The sequence below is a fragment of the Anomaloglossus baeobatrachus genome, chromosome 1 (assembly GCF_048569485.1).
Source record: "Anomaloglossus baeobatrachus isolate aAnoBae1 chromosome 1, aAnoBae1.hap1, whole genome shotgun sequence".
Classification (NCBI taxonomy): Eukaryota; Metazoa; Chordata; class Amphibia; order Anura; family Aromobatidae; genus Anomaloglossus; species Anomaloglossus baeobatrachus.
The window spans coordinates 487,898,319-487,922,084 of NC_134353.1; the positions used below are offsets into that span (position 1 = coordinate 487,898,319).

Sequence of the window (23,766 nt, forward strand, 5' to 3'; positions counted from 1 at the left end):
GTTTGTCGTGTATTTTTTTTTTATTACTGACTGGGTTGGTGATGTCGGGTATCTGATAGACGCCTGACCTCACCAACCCCAGGGCTTGATGCCAGGTGACATTACACATCTGGTATTAACCCCAAATATTACCCCGTTTGCCACCGCACCAGGGCGCGGGATGAGCTGGGGCGAAGCACCAGGATTGGCGCATCTAATGGATGCGCCACTTCTGGGGCGGCTGCGGCCTGCTATTTTTAGGCTGGGGAGATTCCAATAACCATGGACCTCCCTAGTCTGAGAATATCAGGCCCCAGCTGTCTGCTTTACCTTGGCTGGTGATCCAATTTTGGGGGACCCCTACGTGTTTTTTTTTTCAATTATTTATTTAATTTAAAATAACAGCGTGGGGTGCCCTCAGTTTTGGATTACCAGCCAAGGTGAGGTTGCCAGCTGTGGTCTGCAGGCTGCAGCCGTCTGCTTTACCCTAGCTGGCTACAAAACTAGGGGGAACCCTATGTCATTTTTTTTTCATTTTTTTGGCTAAATACAAAGCTAAGCACCCCTTAGTGCCACATGAAAGGTACCAAAGGGTGTTCCACTTTTTCTCCATTTTTTTTTCCACTTTCTCTCCACTTTTTCTCCACTTTTTCTCCATTTTTTTCTCCACTTATTCTCCACTTTTTCTCCTCTTATTCTCCACTTTTTCTCCTCTTATGCTCCACTTTTTCTCCACTTTTTCTCCACTTTTTCTCCACTTTTTCTCCTCTTAATCTCCACTTTTTCTCCTCTTATGCTCCACTTTTTCTCCACTTTTTCTCCACTTTTTCTCCACTTTTTCTCCACTTTTTCTCCTCTTAATCTCCACTTTTTCTCCTCTTAATCTCCACTTTTTCTCCACTTTTTCTCCACTTTTTCTCCACTTTTTCTCCACTTTTTCTCCTCTTATGCTCCACTTTTTCTCCACTTTTTCTCCACTTTTTCTCCACTTTTTCTCCTCTTATGCTCCACTTTTTCTCCACTTTTTCTCCACTTTTTCTCCACTTTTTCTCCTCTTAATCTCCACTTTTTCTCCTCTTAATCTCCACTTTTTCTCCACTTTTTCTCCACTTTTTCTCCACTTTTTCTCCACTTTTTCTCCTCTTATGCTCCACTTTTTCTCCACTTTTTCTCCACTTTTTCTCCACTTTTTCTCCTCTTATGCTCCACTTTTTCTCCACTTTTTCTCCACTTTTTCTCCACTTTTTCTCCACTTTTTTCTCCACTTTTTCTCCACTTTTTCTCCTCTTATGCTCCACTTTTTCTCCACTTTTTCTCCACTTTTTCTCCACGTTTTCTCCACGTTTTCTCCACTTTTTTCTCCACTTTTTCTCCTCTTATGCTCCACTTTTTCTCCACTTTTTCTCCTCTTATGCTCCACTTTTTCTCCACTTTTTCTCCACTTTTTCTCCTCTTATGCTCCACTTTTTCTCCACTTTTTCTCCACTTTTTCTCCTCTTATGCTCCACTTTTTCTCCACTTTTTCTCCACTTTTTTCTCCACTTTTTCTCCTCTTATGCTCCACTTTTTCTCCACTTTTTCTCCACTTTTTCTCCACTTTTTCTCCTCTTATGCTCCACTTTTTCTCCACTTTTTCTCCTCTTAATCTCCACTTTTTCTCCTCTTATGCTCCACTTTTTCTCCACTTTTTCTCCACTTTTTCTCCTCTTATGCTCCACTTTTTCTCCACTTTTTCTCCACTTTTTCTCCTCTTATGCTCCACTTTTTCTCCACTTTTTCTCCACTTTTTTCTCCACTTTTTCTCCTCTTAATCTCCACTTTTTCTCCACTTTTTCTCCACTTTTTCTCCACTTTTTTCTCCACTTTTTCTCCACTTTTTCTCCTCTTATGTTCCACTTATTCTCCACTTTTTCTCCACTTTTTCTCTACTTTTTCTATGGTCGGTCTACCCATTAGCTCTGCCATGCATAGTGTAGCTCTACACCTACTGCACATGTTACTTTATGATTGACATCTCTTTCGTACCAGAGCTGTCTAAGTCTACTCTGACCCCATATTTGTCATTACTATATTGTCCTTGTACTGTATTATGACATTTGTATCATGTGTTTCATTTCTTGCTGTGTTGCAATTTTTTTGCTGCATCCCAATTGTACCTCTACATTGTTCGAGTTTATGTTATTGTTCTCTCACTCTTATGTGATACTGATTATTGTCATTTTTCATGATTACATGCAGATAAGTCCAATCTGACGAAGGCTCAGGCCGAAACGTCATTTGTAACTTGTTTTGGACAAAAACATATATGCTTATGAAAAAAAAATTTTCTTAATACGGACCAATAAAGAGTGATTTTGCATTACTATCCGTTGTGACTTACTGACTTAGTCTGGGAGATATAGAGTGCCGAGGTTACTCACTAATTTTATCTATTATTACCTCTGAGCACCTATATACCAGTGAGCAGAGCTTCCTCTACAGTAGTTCTCCTGATTAGGCATGCCCTTACCTCATGAGCAGGGCATTGCAGCTTTGGTAGCAACCATTACGACATGGACTCTGCTGCTGTGGACCCGGGGAGAGTGAGTGCAGATTCATTGCACCCACACTCCTCACATGAAGGGTCCGCACTCCTAGAAAATGGGGGATACGTTCCCTGAGTGTCTCCCCCCCATATTCTAGACGGTCCAGAGTCGTCGTGGGACCCCTTTATTTTTTTTCTTACAATAAATTGGTGAAAGAGGAAATGTTTTGGGGACTGTTTTTTCAAATAAATTTCTTTTGTCGATTTTTTGTTTTTGTTAGTACTGACAGTTTATGATGTTGGGTATCTAATAGACGCCATGACATCACAAACTGCTGGGCTTGATCTCAGGTGACTTTACAGCTAGTATCAACCCGATTTATTACCCCGTTTGCCACTGCACCAGGGCACGGGATGAGCTGGGGTGAAGCGCCAGGATTGGCGCATCTAGTGGATGCGCCACGTCTGGGGTGCCTGCGGCCTGCTATTTTTAGGCTGTGAAGGCCCAATAACTATGGACCTTCCCACCCTGAGAATACCAGACCACAGCTGTCCGCTTTACCTTGGCTGGTGATCCAATTTGGGGGGTCCCCTACTTTTATTGTGTAATTATTAATATTTATAAAATAATTATAAAAAAGAGCCTGAGGGGACCTCCACATTAGATCCCCAACCACGGTAAAGCTGCCAGCTGTGGTTTTCAGGCTACAGCCGTCTGCTTTACCCTAGCTGGCTATCAAAAATGGGGGGACCCAACGTAATTTTTTTTTTTTAACTATTTTTTAAATAGAAAAAATTAATGGGCTTCCCTGTATTTTGATTGCCAACCAAGGTAACGGCAGGCAGATGGGGGTGGCAACCCATAGCTGTCTGCTTTATCTGCGCTGAGAATCAAAAATACCGCGGAGCGCTACGTCATTTTTTTAAAGATTTATTTTTACAGCACTGTGATGTCCAGCAATCAAAATACAGGGAAGCCCATTTTATTTTTAGTTATTTAAATAAATAATTAAAAAAAATATATGTTAGCTCCCACTGCATTTTTTGTATTGCTAGCTAAGGGTAATCCAAGCAGCTACTGGCTGCTAACCCCCACTGCTTGGTGTTACCTTCACTGGCAATGGAAAATCCAGGGAAGCATTTTTTTTTTTTTTTGCCAAAAAGCTACAAAAAAAGGACGTGAGCTTCGCCATATTTTTGTATGCTAGCCAGGTATAGCAGGCAGGTGCTGGAAGAGTTGGATACAGCGCCAGAAGATGGCGCTTCTATGAAAATGCCATTTTCTGAGGTGGCTGCAGACTGCAATTCGCAGCAGTGGGGCCCAGAAAGCTCAGGCCAACCTGTGCTGCGGATTCCAATCCCCAGCTGCCTAGTTGTACCTGGCTGGACACAAAAATGGGGCGAAGCCTACGTCATTTGTTTTCTAATTATTTCATGAAATTCATGAAATAATAAAAAAAGGGCTTCCCTTTATTTTTGGTTCCCAGCCGGGTACAAATAGGCAACTGGGGGTTGGGGGCAGCCGTACCTGCCTGCTGTACCTGGCTAGCATAAAAATATGGCGAAGCCACATAATTTTTTCAGGGGGCAAAAAACTTCTGCATACAGTCCTGGATGGAGTATGCTGAGCCTTGTAGTTCTGCAGCTGCTGTCTGTCTGTATGGAGAAGAGCAGACAGCAGCTGCAGAACTACAAGGCTCAGCATACTCCATCCAGGACTGCATGCAGAAGTTTTTTGCCCACCAAAAAAATGACGTGGGCTTCGCCATATTTTTGTATGCTAGCCAGGTACAGCTGGCAGCCACGGGCTGCCTCCAACCCCCAGTTGCCTATTTGTACCCGGCTGGGAACCAAAAATATAGGGAAGCCCGTTTTTTTTAATTATTTCACTTATTTCATGAAATAATTAAAAAACAAATGACGTGGGCTTCGCCCTATTTTTGTGTCCAGCCGGGTACAACTAGGCAGCTGGGGATTGGAATCCGCAGCACAGGTTAGCCCGAGGTTTGTGGGCGCCTCTGCTGCGGATTTCAGTCCGCAGCCGTCCCAGAAAATGGCGCTCTCATAGAAGCGCCATCATCTGGCGCTGTATCCAACTCTTCCAACAGCCCTGGAGCCGGGTGGCTTGTTGGGTAATCATGAGTTAATACTGGCTTTGTTTTACCAGCCAGTATTAAGCCAGAGATTCTTAATGTCAGGCACGTTTGACCCGGCCATTAAGAATCTCCAATAAAGGGTTAAAAAAAGACACCACACAGAGAAAAAATACTTTAATAGAAATAAATACACAGACACATTAGAGACTCCATCTTTATTACCCCCTGTCAGCCCTCCACGATCCTGCTCTTCTGTCTTCTTTCTTTCTAGTGTAGTAGTAGTGACGATTGTAGTGAGGGGCATCACTTGGGGCTGGGGAACCTCCATCCTAACTACAATGCTCACTACAATCGGGAAGCAGCGTGCAGCCTTCACTCCGTGAGTGATCACTGCTGGCTGCTAGCGGTAACAGCGGTAACGCTGACAGACGCGTTACCATAGCAACGGTGCTCCCGGAGCCGCGGTTAGCGGTGACGTCACCGCTAACTGCGTTGCTATGGCAACGGTGATCTCCGTTAATGACCGGCTGTGTCAGCCGGTCCCTAACGGAACGGGGAGTCGACCGTGTGCTAGAGCATGTCGCCGGTACACGGCGATACACATATGTGCACCGTGTACCGGAGAGATGCACTCGCAGGTCCTACATGACGTGTCATAGTCATGTGACCAGTCTGTAGCCAATGAGATAATAGCCACGTGACTGGTCACATGGCTATTTTGACGTCACGATAGGTCCTGCTTCTCTGCTGGCAGTGCAGGTCACCGGGAGGATTCAGCGATCATCGGATGGAATAGCGGCAGGAGACAGAGTGCAGAAGGGATCGCGAGGACTGGTAAGTGTTATGGCAATGTTTATTAACTGTTTGTGTACATTTATAATGCATTTTTATGTGTTTGTGATTGCCTCCCATTATAGCCTATTGGTTCTAGTTCGGTTCGTCGAACGTTCGACGAACCGAACTCGAACGGGACCCCCGTTCGGCGAACCGGCCTCGAGCCGAACCGGGACCGGTTCGCTCATCTCTAATATTCACACAAAACATCTATTTGGTCCTTTTTATTGAAAAATGTTATTTTGCAATTAGACACCAGGTAAGATGGAATCTATTTTCTCTACACTATGCACAATGAGAGGACAATGTATGATATCACATATGTTTGTATGTTAAGTTTTACATGTCATATCTATCTAAAGATCTTCTTTTCTAGGACTACGAACCAACAATATTCTACCCTAAGAGATCAGTAAATAGTGTCTATAAGGACTTGACAATTCAGTGTGAGAAGATGGACATTCCTTTCCTGTCTTACCTTCCAACAGAAGTAAGAGCTTAGCTAATCTACTAATAATGATATATGATATCGTTTAATCCAAGCTCTTTTTTTAAAGGGAATCTGTCAGCAAGTTTTTGTTGTTTAATCTGATGATGTTTAATCTGATATTTTGCAAGACATTCTTAATAAGGGGCATGTAGGAATCATACACCATTTAATGAATTCAGGACTGGAGCAACATTTCTTACAATATTTGCCACCCCTTTTGATGAGTTTAAGTGACGGATTTTGGCAAGAATCAGTCAAACTGCCTTGAAAATGATAAGAGGTGCAATTTTTGTGTGTGCATCAAATATTTTCGACTTTTCAAAGTGTTTTACATCAGAATATAGGCATAAACAATTGATAAATTGCCCCCAATTTGTTTAGTAAAGTTAATCATTGCTTTTTTTTATTAGTTCACAGTTTATATATTTCTTTAATATAGTCAAATGACATAGTTATAACATGTTTCATGTTTCCTTAAAGCAATATGTGCCGCCTCAGCGCAGACCGGGGTGCTCGGATCCGGGGTCGCCGTGGCTCGAGGGGTCCAGACCCGGGCTCGGCTAACACTCCGATCTTTGGAAGGGTATATTTACAGGGGAGAAGTTCGTGACGCCACCTGCAGGTTGCGGTAATGGGAGTACCGCCGCTGCTGGAAGGAGTATCGGGGCAGATGATGTGAGGCAGCAAGATGTCGGTCCCTCCGCAGGTAGGGAAGGCCCCGGTCTCAGAGGTATTGGTGTGGGATATTTGGGAGCGCAGGGTGCAGGGGAACAGGGTACTCACTGTGGGTAGTCGTGGTGCACGATGAGTATTATAAAGCAGACACTCACACTGAAGATAAACCAAAGTCTCTGTGCATCACAGTCTCTACAGGGGAACCCGTCCAGGTGTCCGCTCCCACCAGTGTCACTTGATAGTTTGGACCCTGCCTCCGTGCACAATTTTAGTATCTGTTTTGGCCCCTTGGCATGAAGCTGTTGTGGCCCCTCTACCTGTGTGTAGGGCAGCTCTTGATGGCTGACACTTGGGATTTCAGTTGGGCTGCTTTTTATGGAGAACCCTATCCCCCGTGTTGTGCTGATGCCTTCAATCTCTGAGCTCTTAGGGAAGTTCATGAAGATACTCTCCCTCCGAGGTTAATTATCAGGACGGATAAACCTGCTCCAGACCTAGAGTCCTGTACCCCGTCGTGCTCGGTACTGGTCAGTGCTTTTGGGGTTCTGATGGCGACAGTCTTCCTAGACTATGTCCGTTGCACCCTTTCCAATGTCACTGTCACCAGTCCCCGACTCCTGTGGTCCCGGACCACCGTCTGCGACCCAACCTTGGTCTCGCTCCCTGGGAGCTACTACTCCCAGCTCCTCACTCTTTGAGAGCTACTCTTAACTACTCAACTCCCCTGAACTCACAGGAACTTCCCTCCATCAGTCTGTCTGACCCTTAGGTGGGTGTGTGGCGCCCCAGGGGTGCCGATCCTGTTTAGGGACGCCACAGGGCTTGTTCAATATGGCGAATAGGTAATGTCAGTTTTGATATGTTGTGACGCCACTCACGGCTTGCGGTGAGAGATATGAATGACCGCCGCTGCAGGTTTTACGAGCATCTGGGGCTGATGGGTTCTGCAGCCAGATGATGTAGCCTCCCGTGAGTGAGGCAGGCCCCAGGGGCTCGGGTGAGTAGGGTAGCGGGTCCCGGAATAACACAGGCTGAGTGCAAAAGTCTTTTAACTGGTTTTTACTCACTTTGAATGTTGCAGTGAGCTGACCCAGGCATTGCTGTGATGAACCAGGTAAGACCAGGGCTCCTTCGGGTCTGAGGGTAACCTGTTAGCTCACCTTCCTAGCCCTCTGTGTTCGGATAACCCCCTGACGTGGAGTACCATGGGGGTCTATCCAGGGTGTCGCTGCTTCCTTTTCTCCCTTGTGTTTGGCCCATTTGCTGGCAGCGTGGACCAAGTGAGATGGCTCCAGGCTCTGTCCCCTTATGGGTCCTTGCGTTGCTACTGAGACTCGGACTCTGTGAGGTTGGTGAGGTACGTGTAGTTCCCCTCACCGGCAGGTTTAGCAGGTAGTTAAACTGGAGTCTGCTCTAGTGACCTGTGCCCCGTGCGTGCCTAGCCACCAGGAACACCGTACTAATTCTCCAGGTGACCGTTCTCCCCCACTAACGGTTACTACCTCGTGCAGGATCTGACTAGTGGCAGCGCGCGTATTCACCTCACGACTGCAGCTCACCACCACCAGACTGGCTCTCCTCCTCCTCAGAACTCGACTCTCCTCCCTTCCTGACAACCTCTGCACTATAGCTCTCTGCCCCTCCGCTCCACCCCTTGACAAGATTTGAAGGCCAGCCCCCTCCGAAGACTGCCCAAGGGTCCCATCTACTGGTGTGGGAGAACTGGTTACTATGTGTCTGTGCGTACACACCTCATTCTGGCCCTTAGGATTACCTAGAAGTACTGTCCCAGCATGGGTACAGTACTCAGTGGCGCCTGACCGGGTCAGGGGCGCCACATTCACCCTTGGCTATCGACAGCACGTCCTCGGGCTGCAAAGATAAGAAAACAAAACACAAGTTTTCCCACACAGGGGAGATATTATACATGTAAAAATTCCAGGTACCATACCACCATCACCCACCACCCATGAGTCTTTAACCCAAGACCCGAATACGGAGTGATCACCAGTCCTTTTGGTGACCTGGTTTCGGCCTGCTGCGCCGCAGACCATTCCTGCGGCAGTCCTCCTTGTCCTGGTGGCATAGGGTAGGCTCCATAAACAGGCATACTTGCTTCATCTCTATGTGCTGGAGAGCAGGCCCCATAAACAGGCCTGCCCCCTTGGTGGTGCAGAGCCATGCCCCATCAACAGGCACACTCTGAGGTTTGTACCACTGGGGTAACTATGTACACTGCGAGAGTTTGTGGCTATAGCCAGTTCACAACCTGTGGTCCTTTTAAAGTGCACATAACCTGGTGCTAAGAATACTTGAAGAGTTCACGCAATAGTCCTTGCGGGCACATTTTACTTAAACGTTACTTTAACTTTTCATAAAACATTTTAAACTATCTAAATTGACTTCCGCCTTCCAAGGTCAGTGCTTGATACTTCCGTGCACTGACCCTGGCAGTGGTGACAATGGGGACCTGGTCGAAGCGGTGGGGGTGGAGTCTGGGCTCACTGAGGTCCTCCTTGGACATGGCACCACCTGCAAAGTGAACCAGCCTCTCTCCTCCATATTCCGCGTAAACTCCACCACGTCCCCCATGTACAGGTCACGGCCAGGGTGACCCCGCTGCAAATGGGATTGCATGTCCCACCGGTACACAAAAATCCCCTCTTTTACCCCTGCTTCCACAATGAAACCCCACCCCTTATGGCAATTGAACTCCTCCACTACTCCCAGGGATCTAGCCGTCCGCAGGGACTGCTTTTCTTGCAGGTCCCGGGCCTCCAACTGCTCACTCCCCGGGATGAGCTCCACAAGGGAGCGTGGGTGACCGGCTCTCACCCGTCGTCGCTCTCTGTGGGCTTGCGACATTGAGATGACCCTGGGGTGGGCCTCCCTCCGCAGCGACATCACCTGGTCATCAGCGGACCACCAGGTGAGTGAAGCGCTCCGCATCTATTCCTCCCTGCTGGAGTTTGCTGTGACCTGGTTAAGTCGGGTATGTGATGGGGTGGTGGTTGCCAAAGGCTGCAGGACCTCTTCCGGTCGGCGGAGGGACAGCAGCGCAACCTTGGCTTTAAGCAAACCATCATGGTCTCCCTCTCTTACAAGGGTGCTGCGACCTCCTCCGGTCTGCTACGTGGCAGCTCTGGGGTCGAGCCTTCGGCAGCCGGGCAGGACGGTGGCAGGACTTCAGGATCCCTCTCCAGCGGAGAGGGTGGTGCGACCGCTTCAGGTCTGGTAAGCGGCAGCTCGATGACCGGGCCTTTAGCAGCCAGGTGAGCTGAGAACAGGGCATACCCGGACCCCTCTCCAGCGGAGAGGGTGCTGCGACCGCTTCAGGTCTCGACAGCGTGGGCGTCACACCGGCTTCCGATGGTAGCGCAGATGGGATCAGCACACCAGGTAAGGAAGGGGTAGCATTGGACTCACGCGGAGTCGGGCCGGAGACATCTAGTGGTGGGGTCTCTGTCACTGGTGGTGGTTTAGGCTAAGCATGGGCGGCGCCTCTAGGCGGACCCCGCTGCACGGACAGCTGCAGGCCTTGGATCGTCACCAGAATTCTGCTTCTCCAGGCGGCTACTTCCCGTTTCCGCTGCTCCTCCATGCGGTCAGCAATCTTCTCAACCTCCGCTTCTAGCTCCTCCGCTGTCATAGGCCTTGAGCTCCTTCCCTCGCTCATCAGCTTCTTCTCAGGTTTTGGCCTTAGTTTCATTTCTCCTTCCACAGGGCTGGGGGCGTTCCAGCAGTCCGGGGACAGATCAGCCCCCCCCATCTCTTCCTTCGTGGGTGGTTACTTCATCTGTGCGGGCTGCAGCCTTTTGGATGGCGCGTTTTCAACGGTGGCAAAATGGCGGCAGTTCAAATTTTGCAATTGGACCGCTGAGGCACCCTGTCACCCATCTGAACGGGTCTAGTCCACGATCCTGTTCGTGACGCCAAAAGAGGTGGCGCCCCAGGGGTGCCGATCCTGTTCAGGGATGCCACAGGGCTTGTTCAATATGGCGAACAGGTAATGTCAGTTTTTATATGTCGTGACGCCACTCACAGCTTGCGGTCAGAGATGTGAGTGACCACCGCTGCAGGTTTTACGAGCGTCTGGGGCTGATGGGTTCTGCAGCCAGATGATGTAGCCTCCCGTGAGTGAGGCAGGCCCCAGGGGCTCGGGTGAGCAGGGTAGCGGGTCCCGGAATAACACAGGCTGCGTCCCAAAGTCTTTTAACTGGTTTTTACTCACTTTGGATGTTGCGGTGAGATGACCCAGGCATTGCTGTGATGAACCAGGTAGGACCAGGGCTCCTTTGGGCCAGTCTGAAGGTAACCTGTTAGCTTACCTTCCTAGCACTCTGTGTTCGGATAACCCCCTGACGTGGAGTACCATGGGGGTCTATCCAGGGAGTCGCTGCTGCCTTTTCTCCCCTGTGTTTGGCCCGTTTGCCAGCAGCGTGGACCAAGTGAGATGGCTCCAGGCTCTGCCCCCTTATGGGTCCCTGCATTGCTGCTGAGGCTCGGACTGTGAGGTTGGTGAGGTACGTGTAGTTCCCCTCACCGGCAGGTTTAGCAGGTAGTTAAACTGGAGTCTGCTCTAGGGACCTGTGCCCCGTGCGTGCCTAGCCACCAGGAACACCGTACTGTTTCTCCAAGTGACCTTTCTTCCCCGCTAACGGTTACTACCTCGTGCAGGGTCTGACTAGTGGCAGCACGCGTATCCGCCTCGCGACCGCCACTCACCACCAAGAGACTGGCTCTCCTCCTCCTGAGAACTCGACTCTCCTCCCTTCCTGACAACCTCTGCACTCTAGATCCCAGCCCCTCCGCTCCACCCCTTGACAAGATTTGAAGGCCAGCCCCCTCCGGAGACTGCCCAAGGGTCCCATCTACTGGTGTGGGAGAGCTGGTTGCCATGTGTCTGTGCATGCACACCTCATTCTGGCCCTTAGGATTACCTGGAAGTACTGTCCCAGCATGGGTGCAGTACTCAGTGGCGCCGGACCGGGTCAGGGGCGCCACAGGTGGCCCTACTTCAACTTTACCATCCCACTGGTGTGTCTGACAGGTTTGATGTGAGGTGTGGTTGGGCTTTGTAGTGGTTGGGTCCTGCACCCTGGAGGACTGGATGCAGTTCCCTGTAGCACCCTGATATATTCAGGGGCACTACAAATACTCTTAACATACATTGAAACCACCTTGGTAATTGTACGTTTTTCATTTAGTTAGTGCTAAAAGCCCATAATTTACTCTTTCAGCATGTAATACCTGATTGAGCATAGTCCACTGGAGCAAGATCTGTTCACTTATCAGATTTATTGAGGGGGCTCTAGTTCCTCCCGTAATAACTCTTTAACATATGTTTTCTTTTGTTGACACCACCCTTTTAACTACTTATAACCAAGGAAAAGTTAAAAAAGTTTTGCTGTATTCCTTTTTTTTTATGCATATATGATCTTTCAGTTGAAACTGGTCATAACATGAGATAGCATTGGGGGTCAATAGGTTAGGGGGCCCATTGATGTCTTAAAAGCAATTTCCTAGTATGGATTATGCAAATCAAAAAAGGTCCATGGAGCCTCTGTTAGGAGTCTCGACACAGAAAATAGGCAGACATCCCTCCGGGAAGGCAGTGTTTTCTCTGGCTGGTCTCCCCGAGATCAGTGATTGTTTTGTCTAGTATTGATTATATCAGATGTAAGGGTTTGAACTAATACATTTCATAGCTCACAATTATCAGTGCTTAGTTAGAGAGAGATAATTAGGTGTTTTAGGTTGACTTTTGGGATATAAAATAAAAAGAAAAGGCGGCAGACTGAAAATATTGTGCTCTAGGAAATGACTGAGTCCTCAATGTCATCAAATATAACCTCAGCACCAAATAAGACAAATAGAGTTTATGAGTGCTGCAAAAAGGGAATAATTTTTTATTCCAATTCGGCACCACAGGAAACATCCAAAATCGACTTTTTGACCAGCTCAAGGTTTTTGTCAAGGATATATGTGCAGAGGGAGCCAGGCTGTGACAATGTCCAATAGCGTCCAGAGGGAGCACTGGTGGGGGTATGGCAGCATATGCTGCAGTGGATCCACCACATGTATGTAGCACCAGATATGCCTGGCTCCCGCTGCACAGATATCCTTGACTATGGGAAATAAAAGGGTCTCCACATACAGTTAGGTCCAGAAATATTTGGACAGTGACACAATTTTCGCGAGTTGGGCTCTGCATGCCACCACATTGGATTTGAAATGAAATCTCTACAACAGAATTCAAGTGCAGATTGTAACGTTTAATTTGAAGGTTTGAACAAAAATATCTGATAGAAATTGTAGGAATTGTACACATTTCTTTACAAACACTCCACATTTTAGGAGGTCAAAAGTAATTGGACAAATAAACCAAACCCAAACAAAATATTTTTATTTTCAATATTTTGTTGCGAATCCTTTGGAGGCAATCACTGCCTTAAGTCTGGAACCCATGGACATCTCCAAACGCTGGGTTTCCTCCTTCTTAATGCTTTGCCAGGCCTTTACAGCCGCAGCCTTCAGGTCTTGCTTATTTGTGGGTCTTTCCGTCTTAAGTCTGGATTTGAGCAAGTGAAATGCATGCTCAATTGGGTTAGGATCTGGTGATTGTCTTGGCCATTGCAGAATGTTCCACTTTTTTGCACTCATGAACTCCTGGGTAGCTTTGGCTGTATGCTTGGGGTCATTGTCCATCTGTACTATGAAGGGCTGTCCCATCAACTTTGCGGCATTTGGCTGAATCTGGGCTGAAAGTATATCCCGGTACACTTCAGAATTCACCCGGCTACTCTTGTCTGCTGTTATGTCATCAATAAACACAAGTGACCCAGTGCCATTGAAAGCCATGCATGCCCATGCGATCATGTTGCCTCCACCATGTTTTACAGAGGATGTGGTGTGCCTTGGATCATGTGCCGTTCCCTTTCTTCTCCAAACTTTTTTCTTCCCATCATTCTGGTACAGGTTGATCTTTGTCTCATCTGTCCATAGAATACTTTTCCAGAACTGAGCTGGCTTCATGAGGTGTTTTTCAGCAAATTTAACTCTGGCCTGTCTATTTTTGGAATTGATGAATGGTTTGCATCTAGATGTGAACCCTTTGTATTTACTTTCATGGAGTCTTCTCTTTACTGTTGACTTAGAGACAGATACACCTACTTCACTGAGAGTGTTCTGGACTTCAGTTGATGTTGTGAACGGGTTCTTCTTCACCAAAGAAAGTATGCGGCGATCATCCACCACTGTTGTTATCCATGGACGCCCAGGCCTTTTTGAGTTCCCAAGCTCACCAGTCAATTCCTTTTTTCTCAGAATGTACCCGACTGTTGATTTTGCTACTCCAAGCATGTCTGCTATCTCTCTGATGGATTTTTTCTTTTTTTTCAGCCTCAGGATGTTCTGCTTCAGCTCAATTGAGAGTTCCTTAGACCGCATGTTGTCTGGTCACAGCAACAGCTTCCAAATGCAAAACCACACACCTGTAATCAACCCCAGACCTTTTAACTACTTCATTGATTACAGGTTAACGAGGGATACGCCTTCAGAGTTAATTGCAGCCCTTAGAGTCCCTTGTCCAATTACTTTTGGTCCCTTGAAAAAGAGGAGGCTATGCATTACGGAGCTATGATTCCTAAACCCTTTCTCCGATTTGGATGTGAAAACTCTCATATTGCAGCTGGGAGTGTGCACTTTCAGCCCATATTATATATATAATTGTATTTCTGAACATGTTTTTGTAAACAGCTAAAATAACAAAACTTGTGTCACTGTCCAAATATTTCTGGCCCTGACTGTATGGTTCTTGCACAGGGGCCCTCTACTGACTATGCCGCCTACCCATTCGCCCAAGTGCTCATTATCATTCAATCACTTTTTCTCAACTCCAGTGACTTATCTCCATGAAGAAGAAAAAAATATTAACCATGTATAAAAACAATATATCATAACCTTTGCTTCCCCAATGGCTTCTCCAAAAACAAGATATTGAAATTTATTTTTTTTTACATCTTTTGCCTGGTGTTTGCAGTGACTTTGGTGCCTGATTTTTAATACTATTTTTCTATTTACTATTATATTATACTATTTTTTGTTTATTTCATACATAAGATAATGGTAGCTTCCAAGCTGAAGTCACCTGAAGAATGGTCAGATCTCTTCTTTTAGCTGCCTCACAGATTTGAAAGCCTGAAGTGATTAAAAGTAAAAAAAGATGAAACATGGACAGTAAGTCATTTTGACATTGCTGTGAATATGTTCAATCGCTTTGGAATTTTCTAGTTTTTTCAGACTTGATCAGACTTTTTCCAGGTGGATTCAGCTGGAAAATAACTTCATGTGCACATACCCTAAAGGCCGCTTTACACACTGCGATATCGGTCCCGATATCGCTAGTGTGGGTACCTGCCCCCATCTGTTGTGCGACACGGGGAAATCGCTGGCCGTGCCGCACAACATCGCCCAGACCCGTCACACTACTTACCTGCCCGGCGACGTCACTGTGACCGGCGAACCGCCTCCTTTCTAAGGGGGCGGTCCGTGCGGCGTCACAGCGACGTCACTGAGTGACCGCCCAATAGAAGCGGAGGGGCGAAGATGAGCGGGACGTAACATCCCACCCACCTCCTTCTTTTCGCATAGTGGCCGGGAGGCAAGTAAGGAGAGCTTCCTCGTTCCTGAGGTGTCCCACGGAGCGATGTGTGCTGCCGCAGGAACGAGGAACAACCTCGTTACTGCTGCAGTAATGATTTTTGAGAATGGACCCCCATGTCACCGATGAGCGATTTTGCACGTTTTTGCAACAATGCAAAATCGCTCATCGGTGTCACACGCAACGGCATCGCTAATGCGGCCGGATGTGCGTCACCAATTCCGTGACCCCAACGAGTTCGCATTAGCGATGTCGTAGCGTGTAAAGCCCCCTTTAGATCTGACCTTGAGAGCCACATCCAGCTCAGAGAGAGAGTCACAAGCCACATTCAGCTCTGAGGGAAGGTTGTGACCCACACTCAGCTCTGAGAGAGGGTCGCGAGCCACATTCAGCTCTGAGAGAGGGTCATGAGCAACATTCAACTCTGAGAGAGGGTCGCATGCCACATTCAGTTCTGAGAGAGGGTTGTGAACCGCATTCAGCTTTCAGAGGGGGTAGCAAGCCACATTCAGCTTTCAGAGAGGGTTGAGAGCCACATTCAGCTTTCAGAGAGGGTCACGAGCCACATTCAGCTCTGGGAGTCGCGAGCCACATCCAGCTCTGAGAGAAGGTTGAGGCACAATAGGCCCTGAGAGAGGGTCGCAAGCCACGTTCAGCTCTGAGACAGGGTCACAATCCAATGTCAGCTCTGAGAGAGGGTCATGAGACACATCTAGCCCCTGCCCCATTCACAATAGTGACATCCAAAGCTCTCAATACTGGTATAATGACAGCAAAAGCTTTTCCACAGAAATAACACCAAGGCAGTATACCAAGATCCGGGTGATTCCACAGTTCCACTATTTAGTATTCTCAAATCAATCACTCCCACCACACGGTCACATCCAGCTTCAAGCACCCCCTCTGACAGGTAATATTATTCTTTCCCCAGTTCACCATGCTTAAATTATCTCTAAACCCCCAAGACCAGTGTGTGGGCATCAAGATTTGTTCTTCTCTGTGGGGCTAGTCACATAATTTTCCATCTGGAGACCTGCTTTTCATAGCTAGTTGCTAGACCAGATGTGAATGCAACAAGCTGACAGACAGCCACAAGATTGGCCTAAGAGCCACATGCGGCTCCTGAGCCACAGGTTCCAGAGGTTGGAGACCCCTGCCTTACGGGATCTTTAGTTAGGAGAATCCTTGTGAATTACTAATACCGCTTCAGATGAAGTGACAGACTTTACATTTTCTACTATATTTCAGGTGCAGCTTATCAATGATGCATATAATTTTGCAGTCGATGCAGTACTGGGTATTGAAGAAGATAATGAGGAAGTAAAAGAACCATGGGCAACAATTCTAGCAACAATGAAGCAGATAAAGATACCTATCATTAGTCTGGACATTCCTTCAGGTAAGAAGCTGAAATGTTATTTCAATATCTACTTTGTACAGTTTTTTAAAAAAGATGCAAAATGCACTCTGGCAGCATACCAACCATCTACTACTCTCTTCCTAAAGGAAAACTAAACCTACAAATGAATGTTTAACTTCAACAAGAAATATATTCAGTGTTTATTAGATCATGAAGTCGCAAACATCTTTTGAAATGTCAGGTGTTGTGCCAAAGCAAAAAAATCTGTCAGAAATCATACTCCAGGCAGAAACTGGAATGAGATGCACCAAAAAATTTGCAACATTTGGAAAAGGCGCATGTCAGGAATATGACTAAAACATCTGAGTAAGAAAAATTGTCAAGAACAAATAAAAAATTGCTTAAAAATAAAAAACAAACTAAAATATGTCGTAAAATTTATAGTGAATAAGGCACAAATACTAAGGCCACTAAAAAAGAGCAATATACTCCAGAAAACTGTGGAAACAACAATGATGAATTGGAGAAACCAACCTACTGGAAATCCTGCAGTGAGTAAAGGGTTAATCACCTGTGAATAATTTTAATTTTCAGCTAGTTTCTGACTGATGTCACACCCCATAAAAAAGAATTATAGGGAATCTGTCAGCAACCTTTTGCTATGTAAGCTGAATCCAGCATGCTGTAAGACTTAAAAGAGAATGCTCAAACATACCTGCCCTGTCACAGAGCTGCACCCAGTAATCGAAAGGCCACTTTACACGCAACAACATTGCTAACGCGATGTCGTTGGGGGTCACGGAATTCGTGACGCACATCCGGCCTCATTAGCGACGTCGTTGCGTTTGAAATGCAGGAACGACCGTTAGCTATCAAAAATACTCACCAAATCATTGATCGTTGACACGCCGTTCTAATCTCAAATATCGTTGCTGCTGCAGGCACGATGTTGTTCGTCGTTCCTGCGGCAGCACACATCGCTATGTGTGACACCGCAGGAGCGAGGAACAACATCGTACCTGCGGCCGCCGGCAATGAGGAAGGAAGGAGGTGGGCGGGATGTTACGGCCGCTCATCTCCGCCCCTCCGCTTCTATTTTGCGATCGCTTAGTGATGCCGCTGTGACGCCGCACGAACCACCCCCTTAGAAAGGAGGCGGTTTGCAGGCCACTGCGACGTCGCTAGGCAGGTAAGTACGTGTGACGGATGTTAGCGATGTTGTGCACCACGGGCAGCGATTTGCCCATGACGCACAACCGACGGGGGCGGGTGCTTTCACCAGCGACATAGCTAGCCATGTCGCTGTGTGTAAAGTGGCCTTTAGTTAAACATGGTTAGTTTCAGAATCTCTTTGCCTACAAAATGATGCTTTCAGATGAAGTAGCAAAAACCTGGTGACAGATTCCCTTGAAGTGTTTAGCGAACTTGTTTTATTTCACATAGGGCACTACAGGGAGGTTTCTGGTGCAGTCGGTTGTAATACTGCCACACTGCTGCGCACATTAATACATTTTCTTATATGTTTCTCTATTTCAATTGTAATTTGAGACAAAGTAGGATCAAAGAAAAGAGATATGGATATATTTTATTTTGTGTGCATTTATTGTAATTATGTAAAGACTTCCTGAGTGACTATTCACCCTATTACCACTGAACCTCAACCACTGAGTTAAGCGTTGCTGCATGTACACATTGTAGTGGCACCCAATTCTCCTTGTGTGGCCCCCTTTCCTCACTGTCCTGTGCTATATACTGATGTCCTATTGAAAAACTTGGTTTCTGCAGTGCAGGTTATATACTGTATGTTACTACAGTGATTTTCTCCATGCAATGTAGTCCCATACATATTGACTAGGAAAAGGTCCAACATGGCTATGAGTTTTAAAACTTTATCGCTTTCTTTAGACTCCACTATAAGCAGAATTAGTGCACATAAGTCGTAGAAAGCCTTCACATGGTGGGAGGTGGTGTATAAGGGGGTCATTTACAGACTTGGATGGGATGAAATCATTGGTAATATAACTGTATACTTCTGAATCATGACAGCGTGTGATTTGTATACTTGCGGTCACGTACCGACTAGACATGCTCGCCCTCTCTTAATATGTGTACTGAGAGAGCATGGACAATACATATGGATTGGTCACATAACCGCCTGCTTTTACTGGCACTGGAGAATCCTGGCAGTTATAGGTCGCTCAATTTGCAGTCTTCCTCTGTTCTCTGTGTGTCCTGTTTACACAGGATGATACAGCTTCGAGAACGATGATCTTTTGTGCTCCACAAAAGATCATTTCACCCTACGAACAAGTGTTTTGCCCGCTCATAGGGAGATCGACAGCCTGTTTATACTGCAAGATAAAGATAATCATGAAACAAGCAGTTTTAAGAATGTTCTCTCCCAATTTTCTTTCAATGTTCATGCAGCTTTACCCTCTAAATTGGTGCCAAGCCAGTTAGGTCAGGAAGTTCCCAGATTTTGTCTTTCTTAATTTGTTTTTACTTTTTGTATAAAATAATAGGTGACCCTAAACCAATTTCGACTATGACTATACTACCTAAAGAAACAGAATGAAATTATCAGAAATCAGCTATTGTAATGAATAGTCCTTTTGTTACAAATACCATGCTTTGAAATAATATAAAGTTGATCATGCAGTTTCTGAAAACAGAATCATGCTTCTCCCTCCCTATCATTAACTGAATGGGCACAGTGCGCTAAGCTGAAAGGATAGAATTTTATTAAAACCATTTGTCCCACACAGGCTGCTCGATAACTGAAAAGGTTAGACTGGGTATAGCTTTACCGTTGTCTCCAACCACCAACTTAACACCATGTAATCCAGGCAATCATACAATCTGTTATCGTTGGTGAAAAAAGTGCTGTGTGTGCATTTTGGGAAAATAACACCATATGTGAATGCAGGCAGTATTTCGAACTAGTATTGGGGACATTAGGTATATGGGACAATTTAGCAAGCGATGTGTCAAATGTTCAGTGTCCATTTTAGGACTCTGACATATGACTTATTGTTATCTATTATTATGTAACTATCTAATCAAATAAATAATGAACCTATAGCTTAATGGTAAGGCATTTATTATTATTATTTATTATTATAGTGCCATTTATTCCATGGCGCTTTTCATGTGAAAAGGGATACACATAGCATGGACAAGTACAATAATTATAAACAAAACAATGCACAGACTGGTACAGGAGGAGAGATGACTCTGCCCGCGAGCGCTCACAGTCTACAAAGCATGGGTGAGGAAATAGTAGGTGAGGGTAGAGATGGTCTTGCGGTGCCATAGCGGACTGAGGGTTACGGCAGGTTGTAGACTTGTCAGAAGAGGTGGGTCTTCAGGTTCCTTTTGAAGCTTGTCAAGGTGGGAGAGAGTCTGATATGTTGTGGCAGAGCATTCCAGAGTATGGGGGAGGCACAAAAGAAATCTTGGATGTGGTGCTGGGAAGAGGAGATGAGATGAGAGGGGATCAGAGAAGGAGATCTTGTGAGCATCGAAGGTTATGTCACACAGTTTTAGTTTGAAAGGATAATAATAATAATAATAATAATAATAATAATAATAAAACAATCACTATCCACTATTTGGACTTGAACCCAAAGCACTCAGTAAGCTAGCAGTTACCTCAGTTGAACTAAGTTACACCTTCTATTTGATAATGTGTTGTAAGGGCAGATGAGCCTGAAAATCATTTTGACTTTCATATCCTCAAAGCCAAATTCAAATGATGTTTGACTTTGATGTCTAACTTTCTTCACACATCAGAATGAGAATCACACTGGCTAGACACCCTTACTATTTGCATGGCTGATCCTATAAGACAAGAAAGTTTACCAGTCTCTATCATTTAAGCCTATGGCAACATGGTAAGGATTCTAATGAAAAGTGTGAAAAATTCATATTAATGCATATTTCATTATGATACTCATGGATAGAAAATAATCTTTTTTTGAACATTCGCTTGGGCAAGAAGTAAGAAGAACAAGAAAAGGCGAACAAGGTCCAATTTCCATCAAAATAGTGTTTATTTTAATAATATATTTTACATATGAAATAAATTTAAATAGAGCAGTGGGTGGATACACACAATATCAAAATTAGTGATGAACAATAAACATATCCTGCAAGGTATCGCACGTGTCAAGTAATGAAAAATATATGTTTTTTACATGTATAGAAATTAGGCACACTAATCCAATTTAAATATTTGGAAATAACAGCCACAGTTGTATCTCAATCTCAGGGAAAAATTACCTACAGTTGTAATAAACATATAAACAGATGTATGTATCAATATCCAGGTGGTGGACAGAAGTTACATAGACACATAGAAGATTGTTGCAACCACCAATATGGGGTATAAATACTAATTAATATAATCAATAATTCAATTGAAATATAATGGATGACTACCCCTATTAGTTTAGTAGCAACATCCAATAGATGTCCATATATAATAATAAGCATACACAATTAACATGCATTGGTAGAATGACCCATTCATTTTAAATGGACAACCACCCACAATCTGGATAGCAATAACATAAAAAAATGCAACAATACTACGGCCTAAATTGCATAGTAAATAGTCCCTAGCTTCAGATAATTAGCACACTATGGCTGAATAGCTAGTTGGAAAACAAGATTATCAGGGAGTTTGATAAAAACTTCCCAGGAATTACTGTGTCCCATAGATATTAGAATTACATAGCCACACTAAATGTGGTAATCACCATACCTAGTAGCTGGATAAACATGTGGTAGATAAGCAACAGGAGACAGCCCAATCACTGCGTCCCACAGATATTATAATTACATAGTCACAAACAATGCGGTAATCACCATACCTAGTAGCTGAATAGATAAACACGTGGCAGATAAGCGGCAGGAGACAGCCCGACAGCCGTTTCGAACACCTTCGTGACGGGGCGGTGATAAAGTCAGGAAGTGCCGGGTTTATAACCCATATGGCAACCAATCAGAAGCGGACTGCGTGATGACGTTCGCGCTGCCACGACACAGCGGGACTCCAAGCAGCGGCCGCGTCAGAGCCACATGACCAAGAACTTCCCGGTCAGGTGACTCAAGTTGATGGGACGAGCCGGTGGCGGCCCCCAGGCATGAAAACGCGAACGTACAACAGCCGCTTCAGATTCGGCGCCATTGTCCTGCAATATGGCAATCAGATGAACGCCAATATAAGAATAGAACAAGATGTAAAGTAATATACTCAATTATAATATAATAAACAACAAGATGGTATGTGGAATTATTGGAATCAGGACATTAACAAATGCTCACATCTATAGGTCATGATGTCATAATACATGATTATATCTAAAATGACATATAGATAAATACAGGAACATCAACTATAATTTTAATAGTATATCAATAAGACACATAAATACAAATCATAATTAGATAAACAGATGGTATGTGTAGTTGGATATCCAAAACTTGAGAAACCACAATCATGGATCAGGCATTTCCAGATGATAACTTCCACATATCACAAGGGATCACATGCAGAAAAGAGTCTAAATGTGAAAAAAATCTAAAAGGAAAAACATTAAAAAAGTTAAAAAAAGTACTTCCAAACTAAAAGCATCACAAAAAAGAGGAAAAACTATTATTTTCATTGAGGCCAGATGGACATGTCGTATCCAATGTCCATATCCATCTGGCCTCAAGTTGGGCCAGACGCACACTAATCGCACCACCTCTAGCATCAACATTAAGCATGTCGATGTCCTTAACCTTCAATCCCCTAGCATCAGAGTTGTGACATAACCTAAAATGTCTTGGTAACGTTTTAAGGGCGGAAGCGTCCTCAACCGTGGAAGCTGCCAGAATCCCCAACACATGCTCCCTGACTCGAACCTTGAGTTGCCGGGTAGTCATCCCGACATAAATTTTACCACAAGGGCAGGTTGCATGATATATAACAGCGCAGCTGGTACATGTTGAACGCTGTTTAATAGAAAAAATTCTAGAATTAGAAGAATCACAAAAGGAGTCAGAGCGCAATATGTTGGGACATGCTACACATCTCCCACAGGGGACGCATCCACCCTGAACTGGTGGTATTAACTGGCCAAACATAGTCTGATAATAGGTGGTCTATATTGAGAGCGAACAAGATAGTCATGTAAGTTCTTGGATCTCCGAATTCCAAAGCGAGGTCTGTCAGGAAGAATCTTACGGAGTGTAGTAGGGTCTGCCCTAAGAATAGGCCACGATTCAGACAAGCAATCCCTCATGGCAGAGAATTGAGCATGGTATTGAGTGACAAATCTAACTACCTCTTCACCATGGGGTTTGTTTTTGGGATATAGCAATTGATCGCACGTAGTGTATTTTGCACGATGGTAGGCATGTTTGTTCGATCTATTGCTATATCCTCTTCCCTCTCTCTCTCTTTTCTCTTCCTCTCTCTCTCTCTCTCTTCCCTCTCTCGATCAGCACAGAAATATCTCTATCTATCTCTCTCTCAGACAGAAGAACAGGATCATGGAGGGGTGAGAGGGAGTAATAAAGATGGAGTCCCTAAGCGTGTCTGTGTATTTATTTCTACTAAAGTACTTTTTCTCTGTGTGATGTCTTTTTTTTTAACCCTTTATTGGAGATTCTTAACCCTAGAACGCATACCTGGGGCCTCGCAGGCCTGCTAGGTCATTTGTTTTCTATGGTAGATTGAATTGCTTGCGCATTCTAGGGTTAATAGCCCGGTCAAACTTGGCCTGACATTAAGAATCTCGGGCTTTATACCAGCTGGTAAAACAAAGCTGGTAATAACCCCTTATTACCCAGCGTGCCACTCGGCACCAGGGCCGCTGGATGAGTTGGTAACAGCGCCAGAAGATGGTGCTTTGATGAAAGTGCCATATTTTGGGGCGGCTGTGGACTGTAATTCTCAGCGGGGGGGCCAGAAAGTTTGGGCCACCCTGCTCTGCGGATTCCAATCCCCAGCTGCCTAGTTATACCTTGCTGGACACAAAAAAATGGACGAAGCCCACTTTGTTGTTTTTTTTTTTTTTTATTATTATTTCATGAAATTCCCTATATTTTGAGTTCCCGGCCGGGTACAAATAGGCAGCTGAGGGTTGGGGGCAGCCC

General features: G+C 45.3%; 1 protein-coding gene across 1 annotated transcript in view; it reads left to right on the forward strand.

The window, feature by feature from the left end:
- YJEFN3 (YjeF N-terminal domain containing 3) overlaps positions 1 to 23,766 on the forward strand; it is a 411,568-nt gene that overhangs the window by 317,792 nt on the left and 70,010 nt on the right. The window contains exons 4-5 of the mRNA XM_075315464.1: positions 5,810 to 5,923; positions 16,509 to 16,659. Coding sequence (XP_075171579.1) covers positions 5,810 to 5,923; positions 16,509 to 16,659 — 265 coding nt within the window. The remainder of the gene's footprint in view (positions 1 to 5,809; positions 5,924 to 16,508; positions 16,660 to 23,766) is intronic.